Source organism: Lissotriton vulgaris, unplaced genomic scaffold (assembly GCF_964263255.1).
Source record: "Lissotriton vulgaris unplaced genomic scaffold, aLisVul1.2 SCAFFOLD_4512, whole genome shotgun sequence".
Lineage (NCBI taxonomy): Eukaryota > Metazoa > Chordata > Amphibia > Caudata > Salamandridae > Lissotriton > Lissotriton vulgaris.
The window spans coordinates 37,726-56,572 of record NW_028243536.1 but is presented as its reverse complement, the minus strand read 5'-3'; the positions used below and the strand labels follow the sequence as shown (position 1 = coordinate 56,572).

Here is an 18,847-nt window from a genome sequence, read left to right as displayed (position 1 = left end):
TTTCCACATGTCCTTATGTCATTTCGGGAATTTTATGGAACAAGAGTGGCACATTTTGAAAAATCACTTGAGCATTTGCCGGCTTAACAGAAATTTCACCTGGGCCTAATTTTATGGGTTACACGTACCTTTGATCTGAAAAAAAGCATGTTGTGTCTAAGATTTTCTATACATAATCTTTTTAAGGTGGTATGAGGTGTTGTAGCTACGGATATTCCCAGAAACTCCCCAAAAATAGCACAATAGGTTGCATTCTGCCTCTGCCACTTATTGAGTCAAAATTAGATGTATATTCAGCCATGCGAGGCCCATGCAAAGATTTTACTTGAAATAAACCTTTAGTAGGAACTTTCAACAAGGCTCTCGCTTTTCTAGCTTGGCTGATAAATAAACAATTCTATGGGGTTGGGTCCAGTGTGGGAGGGGCAGGCGGCCCGAGGGCAGTGCAGGATGGCTGTGCAAGCAAAGCGTTTAACATACCGAGGGAAGGAGACAGGCAGCGAGGGAGACAAACAGAGAAAGCTGCAGAGACAGGATCTGTCCTGGAAACAAGAGCATCTCCCAAGCTGCAGCCAGAGCCGCACACAGGACCCTCGAGCACCGGGAGACCAAGCCACAGGCACTCTGCAGCACGTGCACTAGTCCACTGAGCAACTTGTGCACTGGGACAGAGGGCGTCTTCAGCCCTGGGACATTGGATGTCCTCAGCCCTGGGACATTGGACAATCTGAACCCTGGGACATTGGACAATCTGAACCCTGGGACATTGGACAATCGAAGCCCTGGAACATTGGACAGGCTGAGCCCTGGGACATTGGACAATCGAAGCCCTGGAACATTGGGGAACCTTCAGGCTCTGATATTGATCAACCCCAGAACTGGATATTGGCAAACCTCAGGAGAGGGAGATTCACCGGATTGAGCCCTTGGATGCGAGACGACGCTAGCACCTAGGCTTCAGCGACCCAGGACTGGGCCACTCCGGCAACGCCAGAACTGGGACACTCGGCAACCTGAGCACTGGGACATTCAGGCACCCCATCAGTTAGATTTCAGGCAACCTCAACCCTCGGACAATCAGTAACCTCAAATGTGGGGCATCCAGCAATCACAGCACTCGAGTATGGTTTTGCCCCACAACTGGACACTCGCCCATTCCAGAACCTGGGTTTAGTGGTTTATAACTCTGGGTTGGATCCAGTACCACCTGGTTCAGAGGAGCCGGCGGAGGTGCAACCCCAGCCACAGACCCACAAGCATCTCCTCCATCGAGGGCGCCTAGAAACTAAGGTACGGAGGCATTAGGACAGGTTGAGGGCACGAGGGGTGCTGTGCATCGGACAGTCTGCAGTTCAAATCCGAGTACCCTCAAAAAGGGGATTTCAGAACATCCAGCAGCGGGTGTAAGGTGCCTTCTGGGTAGAGGCAGTCCCCTCCGGTGCCAGGCGAACCACCATCAGAGAGTGCAAATAATACAGCAAGGTGTCAGCAGGCGATCAGTCACCTCCTGCAACAGAACAGCACCTCCACCAAATGAACATCCAAGCAGTGGCACCACTGCCACATCAGCACCCACGCACCGGGTGATACAGCAACAGGCAGTGCCAAGGGCTCAGCAAAGCTGCACCAGGAGATCAGGAAACTCCAACACTGAGGCTACCAACGCAAAAAGCAAACAGTGGCAAGGCAGGCGCGCCTACCTTTCTGCTGAACACTTGTGTCAGCGGGACACCCATCAACAACTACACTAGGGCATAAAAAACCACCTCCACGGGTGCACCCAATAACTGTACACTGGTATAGTCAGCATCTACTATATGGTGACACCCAACACCTACTTCACAGGAGCACTCAAAGCCACCTGCACTGCCACAGCCAATACCACCTGCACTGGGCGATTCAGGATCTACTGGACTGGGTCATCCAACACCTCCTGTCCACCCATCATTGGCTGTGCGGCAGCATCCAGAACACCTGCACTGTGGCAAACAATATCTTATGCACTAGAAGACACACCACCGCCTGCACAGGGACACCCAGCAGAAATACAAAACTTGTCGCGCTGCAGCAAACAACCACCCCTGCCGAAGCGCACAATTCCAACTGCACTAGGGTACCCCACACCTTCTACATTGGGGTATCCAACGACTCGGGCACTCTTGCAGCTAGGAGCTCCTGTACCAGGGCACCACTTGCCTATTGCACTGGCACGCTCATCCACTAATACACTTGGGCACCTTGTGGGGACTCCACCGCACCCAGCACTTCCGTTAAGACGGTCAGTGTTGCACACCCAGCCCTGAGGATTGGATCTCATAAAAATCTGGACCTAGACCAGCTTCTCTCACAGTCTCAGCCTGGCACGGGTCACTCGTCTGCAGCAGCACCGGCAAGGAAGGGCTCCAGCCCTCCGTGCCCCCAGAATCTGAGCAGTGAGACCTCAGGAACTTCAACTGGAGTCCAGCTGAGGGCCCTTCCATCTTCACCGCTCCAGGACAAGCAAAAGCAGCTTCAGGTCAGCAGTGGCAGCCGATCACTGACAGTCTCAAACTAAAGTAAGCACCAACGTCAAAAGGCGCTGAGATCCCCAAGTTAAAGAGAGCACCTGTGGCGTAGGTGAACCAGCATTGGACCAAAGAGAGCACCGCCAGCCAAATAAGTGAGCCGCTGACGACAGAGAGCACCAGAAGCCCAATCCAGAGAGCTGATAGTCAAAGAGTGCACCAGCAGTCCATACCATCAACCCACCACCCAAAGGGAGCACCAGCAGTCCATACCATCAATCCACCACCCAAAGAGAGCACCAGCAGTCAATTCCATCAATCCACCACCCAACGAGAGCACCAGCTGCCCAATTAAGTGAGCCCCTAATTAAAGAGAGAACTAGAAGTCTAATCAAAAGAGCCACTAATAAAAGAAAGCACCAGCAGTTCAAGCCATCGATCCATCACCCAAAGAGAGCGCAAACAGCCCAACCCAGGGAGCTGCTGATCAAAAAGATCACCAGCAGCCCAGTCCAGGGGGCACTAATCAAAGAAAGCAGCAGCAGTCAAAGTCAGGGAACTGCTGACCAAACAGAGTACGAGCAGCCCAGTCCACTGAATCTCAGCAAAAAAGACCAACCGTATCTCATTCCAGGGAACCACAGCCCAAGAATAGCACAACAAGCTTTTTGAGATCTTCAGACCAAAAAGTACCCAAGCAGTCCAATCCAACCATACCAGACTACAGACCACAAGCAAGCCAAGGCAGGCAACCTTGGTCCTAAGAGAGCACCAACAACAGAAGCTTTGACATCCTCAAACTAAAGAGCCCCAGCAACCCAGATCACACCAAAGCAAGCACCAACAATTCAATTCACAAAGTCTCACACCAAAGAGCTCACCAGCAGACCACAGGAAGCACGGACCATCCAATCTGAGGAATCTTCAGGGTCCAATAGGCCAGGGCACCTTCTCCGGGGAAGCCCGAGTGCCTCCCAGCCACATTAGTGTCTCATTCGCCGGATCGTCAAACCCCAGGAGGCGTCACCAGCCAATTCCCAGGAACCTCAAATACCAGCGAGCACCAGCCACAGAATCTCAGGAGCTTTTCAACTGAAAATCACTTGTTGAATCAACTTGAGTGAGCTTGAGACGCGAAGGACATCTGCAAACTTTTAATAGTTGCAAGCCTCCGAAGTACAAGCCACATACAACGCCAATCACCACCCCCCAGAAGGTAGTAAAAAAAGCAGTTTCCTGGTCTCAGAAAGCTTCACTACTGGTGGTGGTGGTGACCCAGAAATCTCTGCGATGCCTCAGCACCTGCTATTCTTATCCACCTATCTGCTTCTGTTTCTTCAGCTCTCAGGAGTGGTCTTGAGCCAGCAAGACCCTCATTCCGGGCTGTGGAAACAGCGCATTCGCTGGCAGAACCGTGGTCGGGTTTACAGCCTACTTAGCACGGGCTCCGAGTACTTGAGGTCCAAGGACACCCGGCACAGCATCTACCTGTCTGCAAGGGAGCAGGGCCAGGAAGCAGGCCCCAGGCCCAAGGCTCCAGGTATACCTGCTTCTACAGCACAATTCCCAGTGGTCAATGCTTCCAAGGCTCCTACAGTTACTGGTTCCAGGGTGCCCTCTGTCACTGGCACCAGAAGTCACACAGTCACTGGTTCCGGGAGCCCCATGGTCACAAACTCCAGTAGCCCGGTGGTCACTGGCTTTGGGAACCCGGCTGTCACGGGCTTGAGAGCCTACATGGCCATTGGCTCTCGGGGCCCTGCAATCACCTATCCCAGTGGCCCTGAAGTGACTAATTTCATCAGCCCTCTTGTGACTGGTTCGTGGAACCCCTCCATCACTGGCACCAGGGGTACAACTCATACTGTTTCCATGGGCCCCTCAGTTACAGTTGCTAGGGGTCCCTCAGTTACCAGGTCCTTGCTTGTCACCACCAATGGAGCCAGCAAACTGCACCTTCTCTCTGGGATCCCTCTGAGGCACCCAGGACCGCAGAGTGCTCGCGACCAGGGGGCGGCCCAGACACCTGGTGCCAGGGGGGTGAGTCCTACCACCAACATCCACCAGGGTAACCTCGCAGACAGTGATGGCGGCCAAGAGATTGTCAACACCAACCATTTAAGGCAATCTGATTCACATCACTATGACATCATATCAGGGAACACAGATACCTCGGAAGTCACCGAGCGGGTTTCGAACTCCAATGACATCATCCCGAGACATATAGATGCTGCTGAGGTAATAGGTCAGAGTTCAAACCCCATACACATCATACCAGGAAACACCGCCCCAGCTGAGGTCAGACAGCGCGTTTCAGACCCCACTTACAACGCACACAATGAAGTTGGCCGCACCAGCGATGAACTCATGAATATCAGGCCAGAGCACGTGAATCTCAGGTGGCAGAGCCGAGGTGGCCCTATGGAGATAGGCACTTCCTCAGTGGCACGGGTACCCACAACGGTGGCCACGGTGAGCCCTGCGGTAGAGGAGAGGCGCCCTAGCACCGCAGGGATGGTTGGAGACGACCCAAGAAATCCCTACAAGAACCACAACACTGTCCAGTACAATATCTACCCCGCGCTGAGGTCTCGCAGTGGCGCCCCTGGGGGAAGGAGGCCTGGCTTTGGAACCCGCTACTTCCAGAATGGTGAGTGGCACCAGGGACAGATGGGGTATAGTCCAGGAGGGTGGGACTCTAAAAGACAGGCTGTGTTGTGCAGAAAAGTATGGCTACAGAACTCTGGGGACCCTGTCACGAGAACTACATAGACGTGGGTACATGTTACATCTGGTTCAGAAGGCTGGGGGAAGGTCACATGGGATTCAGAACTCTGGAGGCATTGTTACACTGGAAGCAGAGTTCTGGTGAGTACATTGGATGGATAACTCTGCAACATGTGTAACAAACACTGTAGAGTGCTGAAGGGTATTTTACTTTAGTGGGAGAGCTCTAGAGATTTGTTATGCATGCTGAAGACCTCTAAATGGTAGGTTATGTGCAGTTGAGAACTTTAGAGGGTTTGTTACACATGCTGCAGAGCTCTGAGGGGTATGTTATGTTGTTTGAAGAGCTCTACAGTATTTGCTAAACATGCTGCAGAGCTCTGAGGGTTATCTTACATTGTTTGGATAGCTCTACAGTGTTTGTTGCACATGCTGCAGCACTCTGAGGGGTATGTTACATTGTTTGGAGAGCTCTACAAAGTTTGTTGCACATGCTGCAGCGCTATGAGTGGTATGGTACATTGTTTAGAGAGCTCTACAGTGTTTGTTGCACATGCTGCAGAGCTCTGAATGGTATGTCATGTTTGAAGAACTCTACAGTGTTTGTTGCACATGCTGCAGAGCTCTGAGGGGTATGTTATGCTGTATGGAGAGCTCTACAGTATTTGCTGCACATGCTGCAGAGCTCTGAGGGGTATGTTATGCTGTCTGGAGAGCTCTACAGTATTTGCTGCACATGCTGCAGAGCTCTGAGGGATATCTTGCATTGTTTGGAGAGCTCTACAGTGTTTGTTGCACATGCTGCAGCACTCTGAGGGGTATGTTACATTGTTTGGAGAGCTCTACAGTGTTTGTTGCACATGCTGCAGAGCTCTGAGGGGTATGTTATGCTGTCTGGAGAGCTCTACAGTGGTTGTTGCACATGCTGCAGCGCTCTAAGGGGTATGTTATGTTGTTTGAAGAGCTTTACAGTGTTAGTTGCACATGCTGCAGAGCTCTGAGGGGTATGTTATGTTGTTTGGAGAGCTCTACAGTGTTTGTTGCACATGCTGCAGAGCTCTGAGGGGTATGTTATGTTGTTTGAAGAGCTCTACAGTGGTTGTTGCACATGCTGCAGCACTCTGAGGGGTATGTTACATTGTTTGGAGAGCTCTACAGTGTTTATTGCACATGCTGCAGAGCTCTGAGGGGTATGTTATGCTGTTTGGATAACTCTACAGTATTTTCTGCACATGATGCAGAGCTCTGAGGGGTATCTTACATTGTTTGGAGAGTTCTACAGTGTTTGTTGCACATGCTGCAGCACGCTGAGGGGTATGTTACATTGTTTGGAGAGCTCTACAGTGTTTGTTGCACATGCTGCAGAGCTCTGAGGGGTATGTTATGCTGTTTGGAGAACTCTACAGTATTTGCTGCACATGCTGCAGAGCTCTGAGGGTTATCTTACATTCTTTGGAGAGCTCTACAGTGTTTGTTGCACACGCTGCAGAGCTCTGAAAGGTATGCGTATGCCCCAACAATTGGAGAGTTCTACAGGGTTTCTTATACATGCTCATGCTGCAGAGCTCTGAAAGGTATACCACAATAATTGGAGAGCTCTAGAGGTTTCATTACACATGTTGCAGGCAGAGCTCTGAAGGGTATGTTACAATAATTGGAGAGCTCTAGTGTTTTTTTACAGATGCTCATGCTGCAGAGCTCTGAGGCATTTGCTAATGCCAGTGCCTGTTAACCTTCATACTTAACACCTGTTTTCTTATTGCTTATACCACAGTCTGATTTGATATGTGTCCAACTTCCACCATAGAGAGCGCGATCAAAGTGTACAAGGTCATTTGTGGCATTGCCACATGTGCTCTAGTTTTTAATATCACCGATATCACCTCGTCCTACATTCTGAGTGGGAGTTCCTCCATTGTGCCATTTTATGCATCTCTCTGCCACTTTTCTGTTACTTGTTGAACCCCCTTTCTTTGGGTTCTTCCTCCTTTTGATACCACATCCCTTCACCATCCAAGTGTCATTTTTTTTCTAACTTTAGTTTCCTCTAATCATCACTATCAATTAAGATGTCATAAAATCATAAACTGCATATTCAATTTTACTCTGACCTTTACTTCCTGTAATAGGAAGGTCGGTTACAAAGGTTTCATTGTTCACTGCTCTATGATTGAGCTTTTTGATAGTCGGCGTGGAAACAGTATTACAAGGTTCATAGTTATATTATAAATTACTTCATTTAGTTACACTGCATCATAGCTCTTATAGTTACATTGCTATGCATCTCATATAAGCATATTGTTTTAATAGTACATATATGTGCACTATTACATAGTCTTTCCAGGCATAGTGGTATATTCAAATTAGTCTATAATTGGCATATTTATATTATGACATAGTTCATACAGTTATATAGTGTGTATAGTTATATTGCAGCATAATTCAATTGGTATTATTATTACAATACAATACGATACATAGTTTGTTGGGCTTCATTGTGTCATGGTTCTAATAGTTACGTTGTTAGGCAGCTTGAATGGTTAACATATTATGTAAATTGCAGTCTGTATAGATACAATGCAACATTATCACATGTTTTGTATGGGTACATTATTACACCACATACACGGATTGTAGCATAGATCATATGCTGCTTCATTAATTAGATAATATAGTTAAATTCTGACCATCAATACATCTAAGCAGTCATTGAGTTTCTGTAGTTGTTTAGTTCATGCAGATATAATCGTTCTTTGTTTTGTTACACTGTTTGTATGACTACAGTGCTAAATAGTTGAGCTAGTTATATCATAACGTATTTACATTGCTAAGTAGTTTGCACAGTTACATTGTTGGATTATTGTGTAGTAACATTTACATAGTTCATATGCTTGCGTTCTTGTGCTGTTGCAAATTTTCACTATTTGTAGGTCATATAGTTAGATGGTTATATCGGTTGTAGAATTAAATTGATAACTTGTTCATATAGTAATATTGCTACATATACACTATATTTACATTGTTATGAAGTTATTATAGTTAACTAGTGTACACAGTAATATTCCTATATTGTTTGTGTGGTTACATTCCTAAATTGTATCATTGCAGTGTATAAATATATTGTTAAATCGTTTGAGTTTGTAGAAATATATTGTTCATTTAATTACATTTTTCCAGATTTGCAAAGTTTATATAGGAGCATTGCAAAATTATTCTTATAAATACATTGTTATTTAATTTGTATACTTGCATTGTTACATAATTCATACAGCGGCAGTGTAAAGGTTTTGAAAGTTTCATTGTTTTACAGCTCTTATAGGTACCTTGCTTGCAATAAATATATGTATGTTGTTGTATAAGATACATACACTGATATGCACTTTCATAGTTGTATTGTTACATAGTTTGCACAATTTATTTGTTAAACATTTAGTACAAGTATAATTACATTTTTATGTATGTCATACAGTCACACTGTTACATAAGATGTATAGTTAATATAGTGGTATTGTAACAGTTTGCACAGTTACATTATGAATATTACCAAATGGGCACTTATGTAGCTCATATAGTTGCATGGTTTGTATGGACATGTTTGTAAATATTATAGCTCTACTGCTGCATAACTGCACAGCTGCATAGTTCCATAGTTGCAATAGTTACATTTTTAAGGATTAGTATAGTTACATTGTTACATAGCTAATATAGCTACATTATACCATGGTTTTAGTAGTTCAATTGTTAGATAGTTTTTATAGGTACATTGTTGGTCAGCTACATTTTTTAATTCAGTTCTGTAGTTGCATATTTTCTGGGTTGCTATATTTATACTGTTATTTCATTTATACAGTTACATTATTACACAGCTCTATTGTTAAATAGTTTAAATGGTCACATTGATACACAGTTTATAGTTACATTTTTGTAATAGTATATATACAGTAGAGATATACAATTCATATAGCCACATAGTTAAATAGTTTGCGCATATGCATTCTTACATAGCTTTAGGTATGCTTTAACACAGTTAAATTATTACATCTTTCATATGGTTGTATTATTCCTTAGATCATATAAACTGCATTAATATGCAGTTTGTGCAGGGAAAAAAAACAAGACACAACATTCATCTTGTGATACATCCACATTCTCTCCTTGATACAAAAAGCAAATTCAAAAGTGTTTCTGCCTCATTGGACCAAACCAGTATTGTGAGAAGAAACACATCTGGGGTTGATAGTTTTGTAGTACAAATAGGATGTAACTTACACATTTGAGACAGAGTCCTACTTTAGTGACAGGGCGTAACATGCAGAAGAGAAGGATAAGGGGCACAAAAGTAAAAAATCTTTCTGATAGATACATCTGCCTTGTGGATTCCTCACCTTGTGAATATCCCCTTGCGTCAGCAACATTCGGAAATTCTTGTCGTAGCCTCGCGCCGACGTGGACTTGGACGTCATAGAGACACGGCATCGAATGCGGCTCCGCTGACGTCACCGACGCCCATAATAGGCCCACGCCGGCGTGATGACATCAGTTCCCTTTTTTCCGCGTCGTCGACGCTAATGGTTTCGGGAATCTCAGTAGCCAACTGGTGACTTTGTTGCCTTTATATTCGCTTTTTGCTTCATTATTTCTTGTCTCTTCGCGATGTCGACAAAGAAGACCGGCTTCAAGCCCTGCAGGGAGTGCGTGAAAATGATGTCCATAACGATCCACACGATGACTGCATCTAGTGCTTGAGCTCTGATCACGATGTGGATGGATGTTCATCTTGTCGGAAGATGAACCCGAAGGCCCTTAGAGAAAGAGAGACCAAACTCCTGGTAGCGAAGCTGAAGCGAAGCTGAAGGCTGGCAAGAGAAAATCTTCGAGGTCTCGTTCTCGTAGGGTGAGGTCGAGATCGAAGTCTAGATCCAGATCTCGAGAGCAGTCGACTTCGAAGTCACCTTCAGACCATGCATCGAAGTCGAGGAGGAGACATAAGACGAAGAGGCATGAGTCCAGACGTCATTCTGGTAAGGAGTCGAGGTCGAGGTCGCCGAAGAAGATAAGTTCGAAGGTGGTCACGCTTGAAGTCTCTGATCATGAAGGTGAAACCTCACCTGCGGAGTCGCGGGTTCAGTCGCCGGCTCCGAGTTCGAATCCGTCTCCGGCGCCGTCCCCGGCCCGGGAAGAGGAAGAAGTTCAAGTGGATGCGGATTCTGCGCCTGTCGAAGAGCCGACTCTGAACCTTCCACAAGATCAGCCTGAGGGTTTTCAGCCACCCTTCCCAACCCCAGGCCAGGACCCATCAGGGTATTTAAACGCAATGTATGGCGTCTTCTACAAGGGCGTGGTACCCCTCTGGTGCACCTTCGGGTCCCACGGGTCCACTGGCCTTCAATTTAGGGGTTCCTCACTCCTATCCTCCTGCTCCATTCATGCCCTATATGCCGGCTCCGACGCCGCATTGGCAATTCCCGGCTCCGCCGAGGTCGTCGACGCCGGTTCCGGCGTCGCCCGCTCCAGATCGACCTCAAGAGCATCCCACTGGGCCTTCGAATTCGATACCGGCGTCGGTCCCGACTCCGTTGGGGTCGCTGGGAGGATCCGACTGCGAAGCGTGTTAAGGAGAGTTCCAGAAGGGAGGCACAACGCCTTTTGGAGGAGCAAAGGTATATGGAATCACATCCTGATATGGAGGAAGGTGAGCTGGAGGAGGACTGTTTTGAGGATCTGGCTGACGCTGGTAGCTTGGATTTCCCTCCAGAGTGGGAATTGCCTTCAGGCTCAGATGCACCTTCAAAGGACGTCCAGCCCTATCATGTGGTGATGAGGAAGGCGGCAGAACTTCTGCAATTGACTTTACCAACGGTGGAGTTTAAGTCCAATCTTCTAACAGCAGTTTTCCATTCACCTAGCTCTGTGGTGGAACCATTGCTACCGTTTAATGGTGCCTTAATGGAACCTATTATGGAGGTGTAGAAAAAAACACTGTCAGCTCCTGCAGTATCTAAGAGTGTGGCTAGAAGATACAGGGTTGCACCTGAAGACCATGCTTTTCTGACGTCTCATCCATCACCTGAGAGTCTAGTCATTCAAGCTGCATGTTCCAAAAAGAACGTGAGTGCCTTTCCACAAGTGCCCGGTGATAAAGAGGCAAAGAAACAGGATCAGGTGGCTAAAAAGACCTTCTCCTCTGCAAGTATGGCGTTGGAGTCAACTAATGCCACTCGCCTTATGGGGAGGTATGTGCATGCCCTTATGGATACTATGCGTACATTAGCTCCTAAGATCCCTGATGCCAACAGAAAGGATTTTGAGGAGGTTTTATCAGATGCACAGGCTGCGGCACGCCAAGTGATACAGAGTGGTCTGGACACTGCAGACTCACGTATCATGGGCACAGCGGTTGCCACTAGGAGATCGGCTTGGCTGAAATCTTCAGACTTTTCGTCAGATGTTCAGGCGGCCTTGCTGGATCTGCCGTTTGATGGATCTGGTCTCTTTGGCAAGAAAGCTGATTCGGCCTTGGAGAGATTTAAAGAAAGTAGAGCTACTGCTAAATCTTTAGGTCTCCAGATCAGAGGTCCTTCGGCCAGGAGGTTCAGAGGTTTTTGACGCTCTTCCTTTCGGAATTACCGACAAGGTCAGCAGCAGCAGCAGAATACCTTGTACAGATCTTACAGGGGAAAGCAAAGATCTCGTCCTCATGGACGTCAGGCCTCTTCCTCCTCTACCTCCTCCAATCCCCCAGCCTCAGAAAAGCAGCCCTAGATCCGCCATTCAGGATCATGCGGGTCCGGTGGGGGGTCGGCTTACCCACTTTCTACGGGATTGGGAATCGGTTACATCAGATCTAAGGGTTCTCAATCTCGTAGAAAATGGGTATGCCCTTCCCTTTCGGGAATTCCCTCCCAATTACCCTTCTTGCCAAGGTTTTTGCATGGAGGAACATCTGTTGCTTCTACAGGAGGAAGTGCAAACTCTATTAAGAAAGGGTGCGATAGAGGAGGTCCCAGAGAAGGAAAGGGGTCAGAGATGCTAATCCCGGTATTTCCTGATTCCCAAGAAGGATGGCAGACTTCGTCCAATCCTGGATCTCAGGATCTTGAATCTCTTTCTGAAACAAGAGAAATTCAAGATGCTCACCCATGCCCAGGTTCTTCAAGCGCTGCTGGAAGAAGACTGGATGGTGTCGCTCGACTTGCAGGATGCGTATTTTCACATCCCAATCCTGAAGTCACACAGGAAGTATCTCCGTTTTACGGAGGGGTCGCAACACTATCAGTTTGTGGTCCTTCCTTTTGGAATTACTATTGCGCCTCAAGTCTTCACCAAGGTGATGGCGGTGATGGCAGCACATCTCAGGTCGGGGATTCCAGTATTCCCCTATTTGGACGACTGGCTTATCAAAGCAGAGTCGTCAGAGAGAGTGCTCCAGCATCTGTAGGAGACAACCCAGTTGTTGTACAGGTTGGGTTTTTCGATAAATGTACCCAAGTCTCACCTGGTGCCCTCCCAGCGCATCCTGTTCATAGGTGCTGTACTGGACACAACTGTGTGTCGTGCATTCCCTCCTCCTCAAAGGATTCGCTACATTCAGGAAATGATTCCTTTATTTTTCAATGGAGCGGTCGTTCCAGTCCTGAAGGTCCTTCGTCTGCTCGGTCTGACGGCTTCATGCATTCTGTTGGTCAACCATGCACGCTGGCACATAAGGGCACTCCAGAGGTGCCTCCGCAGGCAGTGGTATAAGCACAACGGAGATCTCAGGGAGTCAGTGAGGATCTCCAGAGAAGCTGCAGCGGATCTGTCTTGGTGGGGCGTGGAAGGCAACCTGTCTCAAGGAAAGCCTTTTCATCTGCCTCCTCCGGTGGCCACAGTAATAACGGATGCATCCACTCTAGGGTGGGGTGCTCACCTGGGGGACCTGGAGGTCAAGGGTCTCTGGTCTCTAGAGGAAAGGTTACTTCATATCAACTTTCTGGAATTGCGGGCGATACGTTTGGCGCTCAAGGCCTTCCTCCCTTCCCTTCGTGGTCGGTCAGTCCAAGTCCTGACGGACAACACGACTGCGATGTGGTACATCAACAAGCAGGGAGGAGTGGGGTCGCAGTGTCTCAGCAGGGAGGCTCTGCGGCTCTGGTCCTGGATTCAGGACCATCAGTTTTGTCTGGTGGCAAATCATCTGGCCGGAGTTCTGAACGTTCGTGCAGACACTCTCAGTCGGCAATTCTCGGCCGACCACGAGTGGAGGCTCCATCCGGAGGTAGTTCAAGACATCTTTCAGATGTGGGTAACTCCTCGGGTGGACCTGTTCGCCACTCACGAGAATGCTCACTGCCCGTCTTTTTGTAGTCTCCAGTATCCAATGCAAGGAGCCTTGGGGGACACGTTTCAGTTGAGTTGGGGAAGACAACTCCTTTACGCATTTCCCCCCATACCTTTGATTCCTCGGGTTCTGAGGAAGATTCGCCAAGACCAGGCCCAAGTCATATTGGTTGCCCCGGATTGGCCAAGAAGGGTGTGGTACACAGATCTTCTCCACCTCTCCTCTCACCCGCCGCTCCGTCTCCCTCTCAGGGCAGACCTCCTCTCTCAGATGGAGGGGCAGCTCCCCCACCTCCAGACATTACACCTTCATGCTTGGAGATTGAACGGGGCAACCTGAATTCCTTTTCTCTTCCACACGATGTGGTGGATGTCATTTTATCGGCTAGGCGTGACTCCACTAAATCCATTTATTCCTACAGATGGTCTAAATTTGTCACCTGGTGTTGAGAGAAGTCTGTAGACCCTTTGAAAGCCCATTTATCTGATATTCTCAAATTTGCTCTCTCTCTGGCGCAGCAAGGGCTTGCTGCTGCCACAGTCAAGGGTTATCTCTCGACCTTGTCTGCATTTCTATGTTTGCCGGACCAGCCGTCCCTTTTCAAATCTCCTATAGTCTTAAGATTTTTGAAGGGTCTAACGAATAAATTCCTTCCTACTCCCTTTATTGTACCTCAGTGGGACTTAAATCTTGTTTTAACATACTTGATGGGTGCTCCCTTTGACCCCTTACACAAGTGTCCTATGAGGCTTTTGACTTTTAAGACAGTCTTCCTGGTTGCGATTACCTCGGCAAGGAGGGTAAGTGAGCTTCAAGCTCTTAGTTCCAAGCCCCCATTCTTGATCATTCATGCTGAACGAATGGTTCTTAGGACCAGGGCTGCTTTTCTCCCTAAAGTGGTGACTCCCTTCCACCTAGGACAATCCATTACCCTCCCTACCTTTTATCCTCCACCACACCCTTCCAAGGAGGAGGAGAGGTTACACCGTCTGGACCTTAGGAGGGCGGTGAGCTTTTACCTGGACAGAACTAAAGACTTATGTGGATGACCAGCTCTTCATTGGGTTCGCTGGCTGCAAAAAATGAAGAGCGGGTCATAAAAGAACTCTTTCAAGATGGATCATCCTCTGTATAAAGATCTGCTACTCTTTGGCCGGTAAGGAGCCTCCAGAGGGTATAAGGGCTCATTCTACAAGAGCTAAGTCGTCAACCTCTGCCTTGTCTAGAGGTGTTCCAGTAGAGGATATTTGTAGGGCCGCAACTTGGTCCTTCCTCCACACTTTCGCGAAGCATTACTGCTTGGATAGCGAAGTGAGGAGGGACGGCCACTTGGCGCGCTCTGTCCTCCAGGACTTTCTGGTTTAGGAGAGTGGACACCCTCCTCCGGGAGTGGGGACTGCTGTGGGACTCTATTCACAAGGTGAGGAATCCACAAGGCAGATGTATCTATCAGAAGAACAAGTTACTTACCTTCGGTAACGCTTTTTCTGGTAGATACAGTATCTGCCTGTGGATTCCTCACTGACCCACCCGCCTCCCCGTTGTCCACTCTTCTATACCAGTGAAACTGTATTGTTTTTGTTTTATGGTTAAAAGAAAATGTGTCATTTCAAATTTGCTTCACACTGTGTGTGTGCTACCTTGACTTTCTTGTACTGTGTATACTATGTATGTTTCTACTGTCATTGGTCCGTCCGTGTGCCTCGAAGGCACGGAAAAAAGGGCGGAACTGATGTCATCACGCCGGCGGGGCCTATTATGGGAGTCAGTGACGTCAGCGGAGTCGCGTGCGATGCCGTCTCTCTATGACGTCCAAGTCGGCGCGAGGCTACGAAAATAATTTCCGAATGTTGCTGACGCAAGGGGATATTCACAAGGTGAGGAATCCACAGGCAGATACTGTATCTACCAGAAAAAGCGTTACCGAAGGTAAGTAACTTGTTCTTTATTTAAGATCCGTTGATTCTTGATTTTCCTCCAAATTTTAGATAAGCATTGCTTTCTGTTTTCAAATATTGTGATCATGTCAGTTATTAGCCATTAATTCATACACAAGTGAAACTGTAGTACGAATGCTGTACTATCACTCTCTAAGTGATCCATCCTAAAAATGTTTGGATTCTCAGAAACGCGTATGCAATATGCTGTCTATACATCGTCATAATGCATGCAATTTAGTTACATATCTGGGTCGCGTTCATATGCTAGTCGTCAATTTTGCTCAGCTATATAAATATACATACACACCTTTGTGAGCCACATTACGCCATTTTTGTTGGCAAACCAAGTACAGAAAAAAGTAGAGCAAGATTAGTGCAGAGCACTTGGCATCTGTTTGTACCAGAGGCAAATCAGTTTATACAAGGGTAGGCAATATAGTACACCTAGGAAAGAAGCAGTGAGCGGGTCAGGCTGGCTGCTCTGAGGCTGGCACAATACAAATTCAGTATTACATCTCCAGGAAGTAAGTCAATTACCGAGGAAAATTACAATTGGGTAGAGCTCAGGGATGGCGATTACCAATTAATGAAAATCTCTGCTATAAGTATTACGTAGGGAGATTGCAACTGTGCAGATCTCTGGAAGGACAATTACATTAGCTTATTATGATTGTGCAGAAGTGTTGGAGGATGGTGCCTTGGGTGGATTCAAAGATGGGCTCTGTGGAAGGCTGATACAATTGGCTACATTGGTAGCAGAGCTCTTGAGATGCTGGGTGCACTTTGGAGGAACACTCCGGGTGCAGATTACACTGGGGATTGTGCGCTTTCATTGAAGCTGCATCACGTGTTGATCTGTTGGCGTGCACGTTGAACTGGGTGCAGGGCTCTTTGGGGTGCAGGTTACATTGAAGGAACAGCTCTTTGACTTAAGATGTATTTGGGTGCAGTGTCCTTGTGGGTGTGGATTGGACTCTGGTTGAGTGACATGACGCACAAAGCTATGGTAGAGATAGGGTTGCGAGGCTTAGATCCGAGGAGCTGAGCGTGTTTGCATTATGAGGTTCGGGCATACATCTGGATGCCTACCAAGTAAGGAAAGCTAGAATTTGCATTTCATGTTGTATATTGGTGGGCTGCATCTTGTCAGCCATTACTAATAAGCCATCTCTTTTATAGTATTTCTTTTCGATGACCTTCTAAAACTGTCTTAGGTGCTCCCTTGTTTAGTTTCAAGTGCTCTGCATATTGGAGGCTGCATTTCTTAATTCCCAGCAATTAATCTGCTTCTGACACTGATCCTGTATTTTTCTAATCTGCTAGGCCTCCCTGACCTGGTGCCCGATCCTTACTACATCCAAGCCTCCACCTATGTCCAGCGAGCCCAGCTGTACTCCCTCCGGTGCGCGGCAGAAGAGAACTGTCTGTCCAGGTACCAGAAGAGATTCTACCTTTTCTGCAACATTCAAAGGAGTTATGATGTTGGGCTGGGATAACATAAAATATTGGAGTCCTCAGTTCAGGGCTCAAATTAAAATGTTAAAGTGGAAATATTGTACTTACTACCTTTTGAAGTTGGGGTTAAACTTATTTTAGTGAGTTCATAAAAGTGATTCTTATTCTCAAAGTAAATATTTTAAGATCAATAAAATATAATCTGTTTTTAAAAATGTGAAGTTTTATAATAATTAAGATTTTCTTTGTACCTTCCAAAATCATGTAAACAAATATTTTTCGCTGAAAACACTTCTATGGTTCAGGAGCAGAAAATGTAGAGTGCCTCCTTGTGGCATTGGGTTTCTGATACCACCGAGATGAGCATATATGAGCAACCAAGAAAAGAAGTGAGGGATTAGAATTCTGGTTATTTGTTACTCTGGATATTTATGGTAGGGCCTTTATAATTCACAATGTCATGTTATTATATTTCTCTGATTTCTGGATATGTAATGGGCTGGTACTCCTGGTATGTTAAAAATTGCACGCTATTTGCAGAGGATCCAATTCAGAAAGGTAAATTCAATCTTAAAAATAAGCTTACAATGGACTGTTCCTTTTACTCCTTCCAAGAATTCACAAAGTGATTCCTGGTAGGCGTAAATAGTTTCACGAGACCTGAGATCTCCACCACAATTCCAGAGATGTCCACACATAAAAACACAACTAAAGGGACTTGAAGAGGCCATTCCAAAGCATGGTTTGATGTCTTCCCACCTCTGCAATGGTAGGAGATTAACTCCAGCGCAGGGCCGGAGTAACTCGCATTCCAGGTTTTTTTGTTGTCGTTTTTTTTTAGAGTTTTATATAGCGCGAACAAGACCCGAGACATCGGGTATCAGAGCGCTTTACATGAGCACCAGTTTCCTTACAGATGGACACATTCATTTTTGTTTGGCACAGGGAGATTAAGTGATTTGCCCAGAATCACAGGATGTTGAGGGTTGTTGCCGAGACTCGAACTCGGTTCCCGAGCTTCAACCGCTCTAACCATAAGGCTACATCCTATCCTCACATTTGAAGGAGAATGCATCAGATCCGTATTTGACAGAGGTGCAAGGGGGCGGGCTTTCGGCACAAGAAAAAATATATCCCATAGGGAGAAAAAAAAATGTGCATTTGCATACACGGCTCCATGCCCACTGTGCAAACATTTTGCTATGGGAATGGGGAAAAGTCATCGACCTTCTCAATAGTATGCTTATATATTTGCATGTGATGCTGTTTTCACAAAAATACTACTGGAAATTTTGATGAATAGGTATTAAAGGTAAACATGCCGTCAGCCAGAGGCAGAAATTTCCACCACAATTTTTATATTTGTTTTGTCAACATGCTGTTGAATCTTTCATCTATCATAGGTGAATAGAGAAAAGTTAAATGTCCTTCATGTTATCATATTTGTGCAAGGTTATGATTAGTGTAAAGTAATTTGGATAAATTTAACATACAAAATATTACAATCCAACTCCTCAATACTGTTCCTTTAATAACCATATTATAAAACTTTGTGTTCACAAGAAGGCACTTGACGGATAATAACAAGCATTTACAATGCAATGGTCTCGGCATTATTAAAGGTAGAGCTATTGGCATTGCTCATGACATTTTTTTTTTTTTTTAAATCATAAATAAATGGCATTGTCATTTACATTGCCAATAGCTTAATCGTTTGCATATGCGAGACCTATTGCATTAGCACCCACACACAGGGGGCAGGGGCAGGAGAGCACGCACAACGAACGAGGGGGCAGGGTAGCAAGCACAGCGAAGGGGTAGGGGAGCAGGCACAGTGAGGGGGCAGTGGCAGGAGAGCAAGCCCAAGCAACGACGGGCAGGGGCAGGAGAGCAAGCACAAG

The 18,847-nt window shown here is 46.6% G+C and overlaps 1 protein-coding gene across 1 annotated transcript in view; it reads left to right on the top strand.

Moving 5' to 3' along the window:
- Window positions 1-503: 503 nt before the first annotated feature.
- Window positions 504-18,847, top strand: part of LOC147668316 (uncharacterized) — a 42,602-nt gene continuing 24,258 nt past the window's right edge. The window contains exons 1-2 of the mRNA XM_086948606.1: window positions 504-5,154; window positions 16,815-16,923. Coding sequence (XP_086804732.1) covers window positions 3,795-5,154; window positions 16,815-16,923 — 1,469 coding nt within the window. The 5' untranslated portion in view covers window positions 504-3,794. The remainder of the gene's footprint in view (window positions 5,155-16,814; window positions 16,924-18,847) is intronic.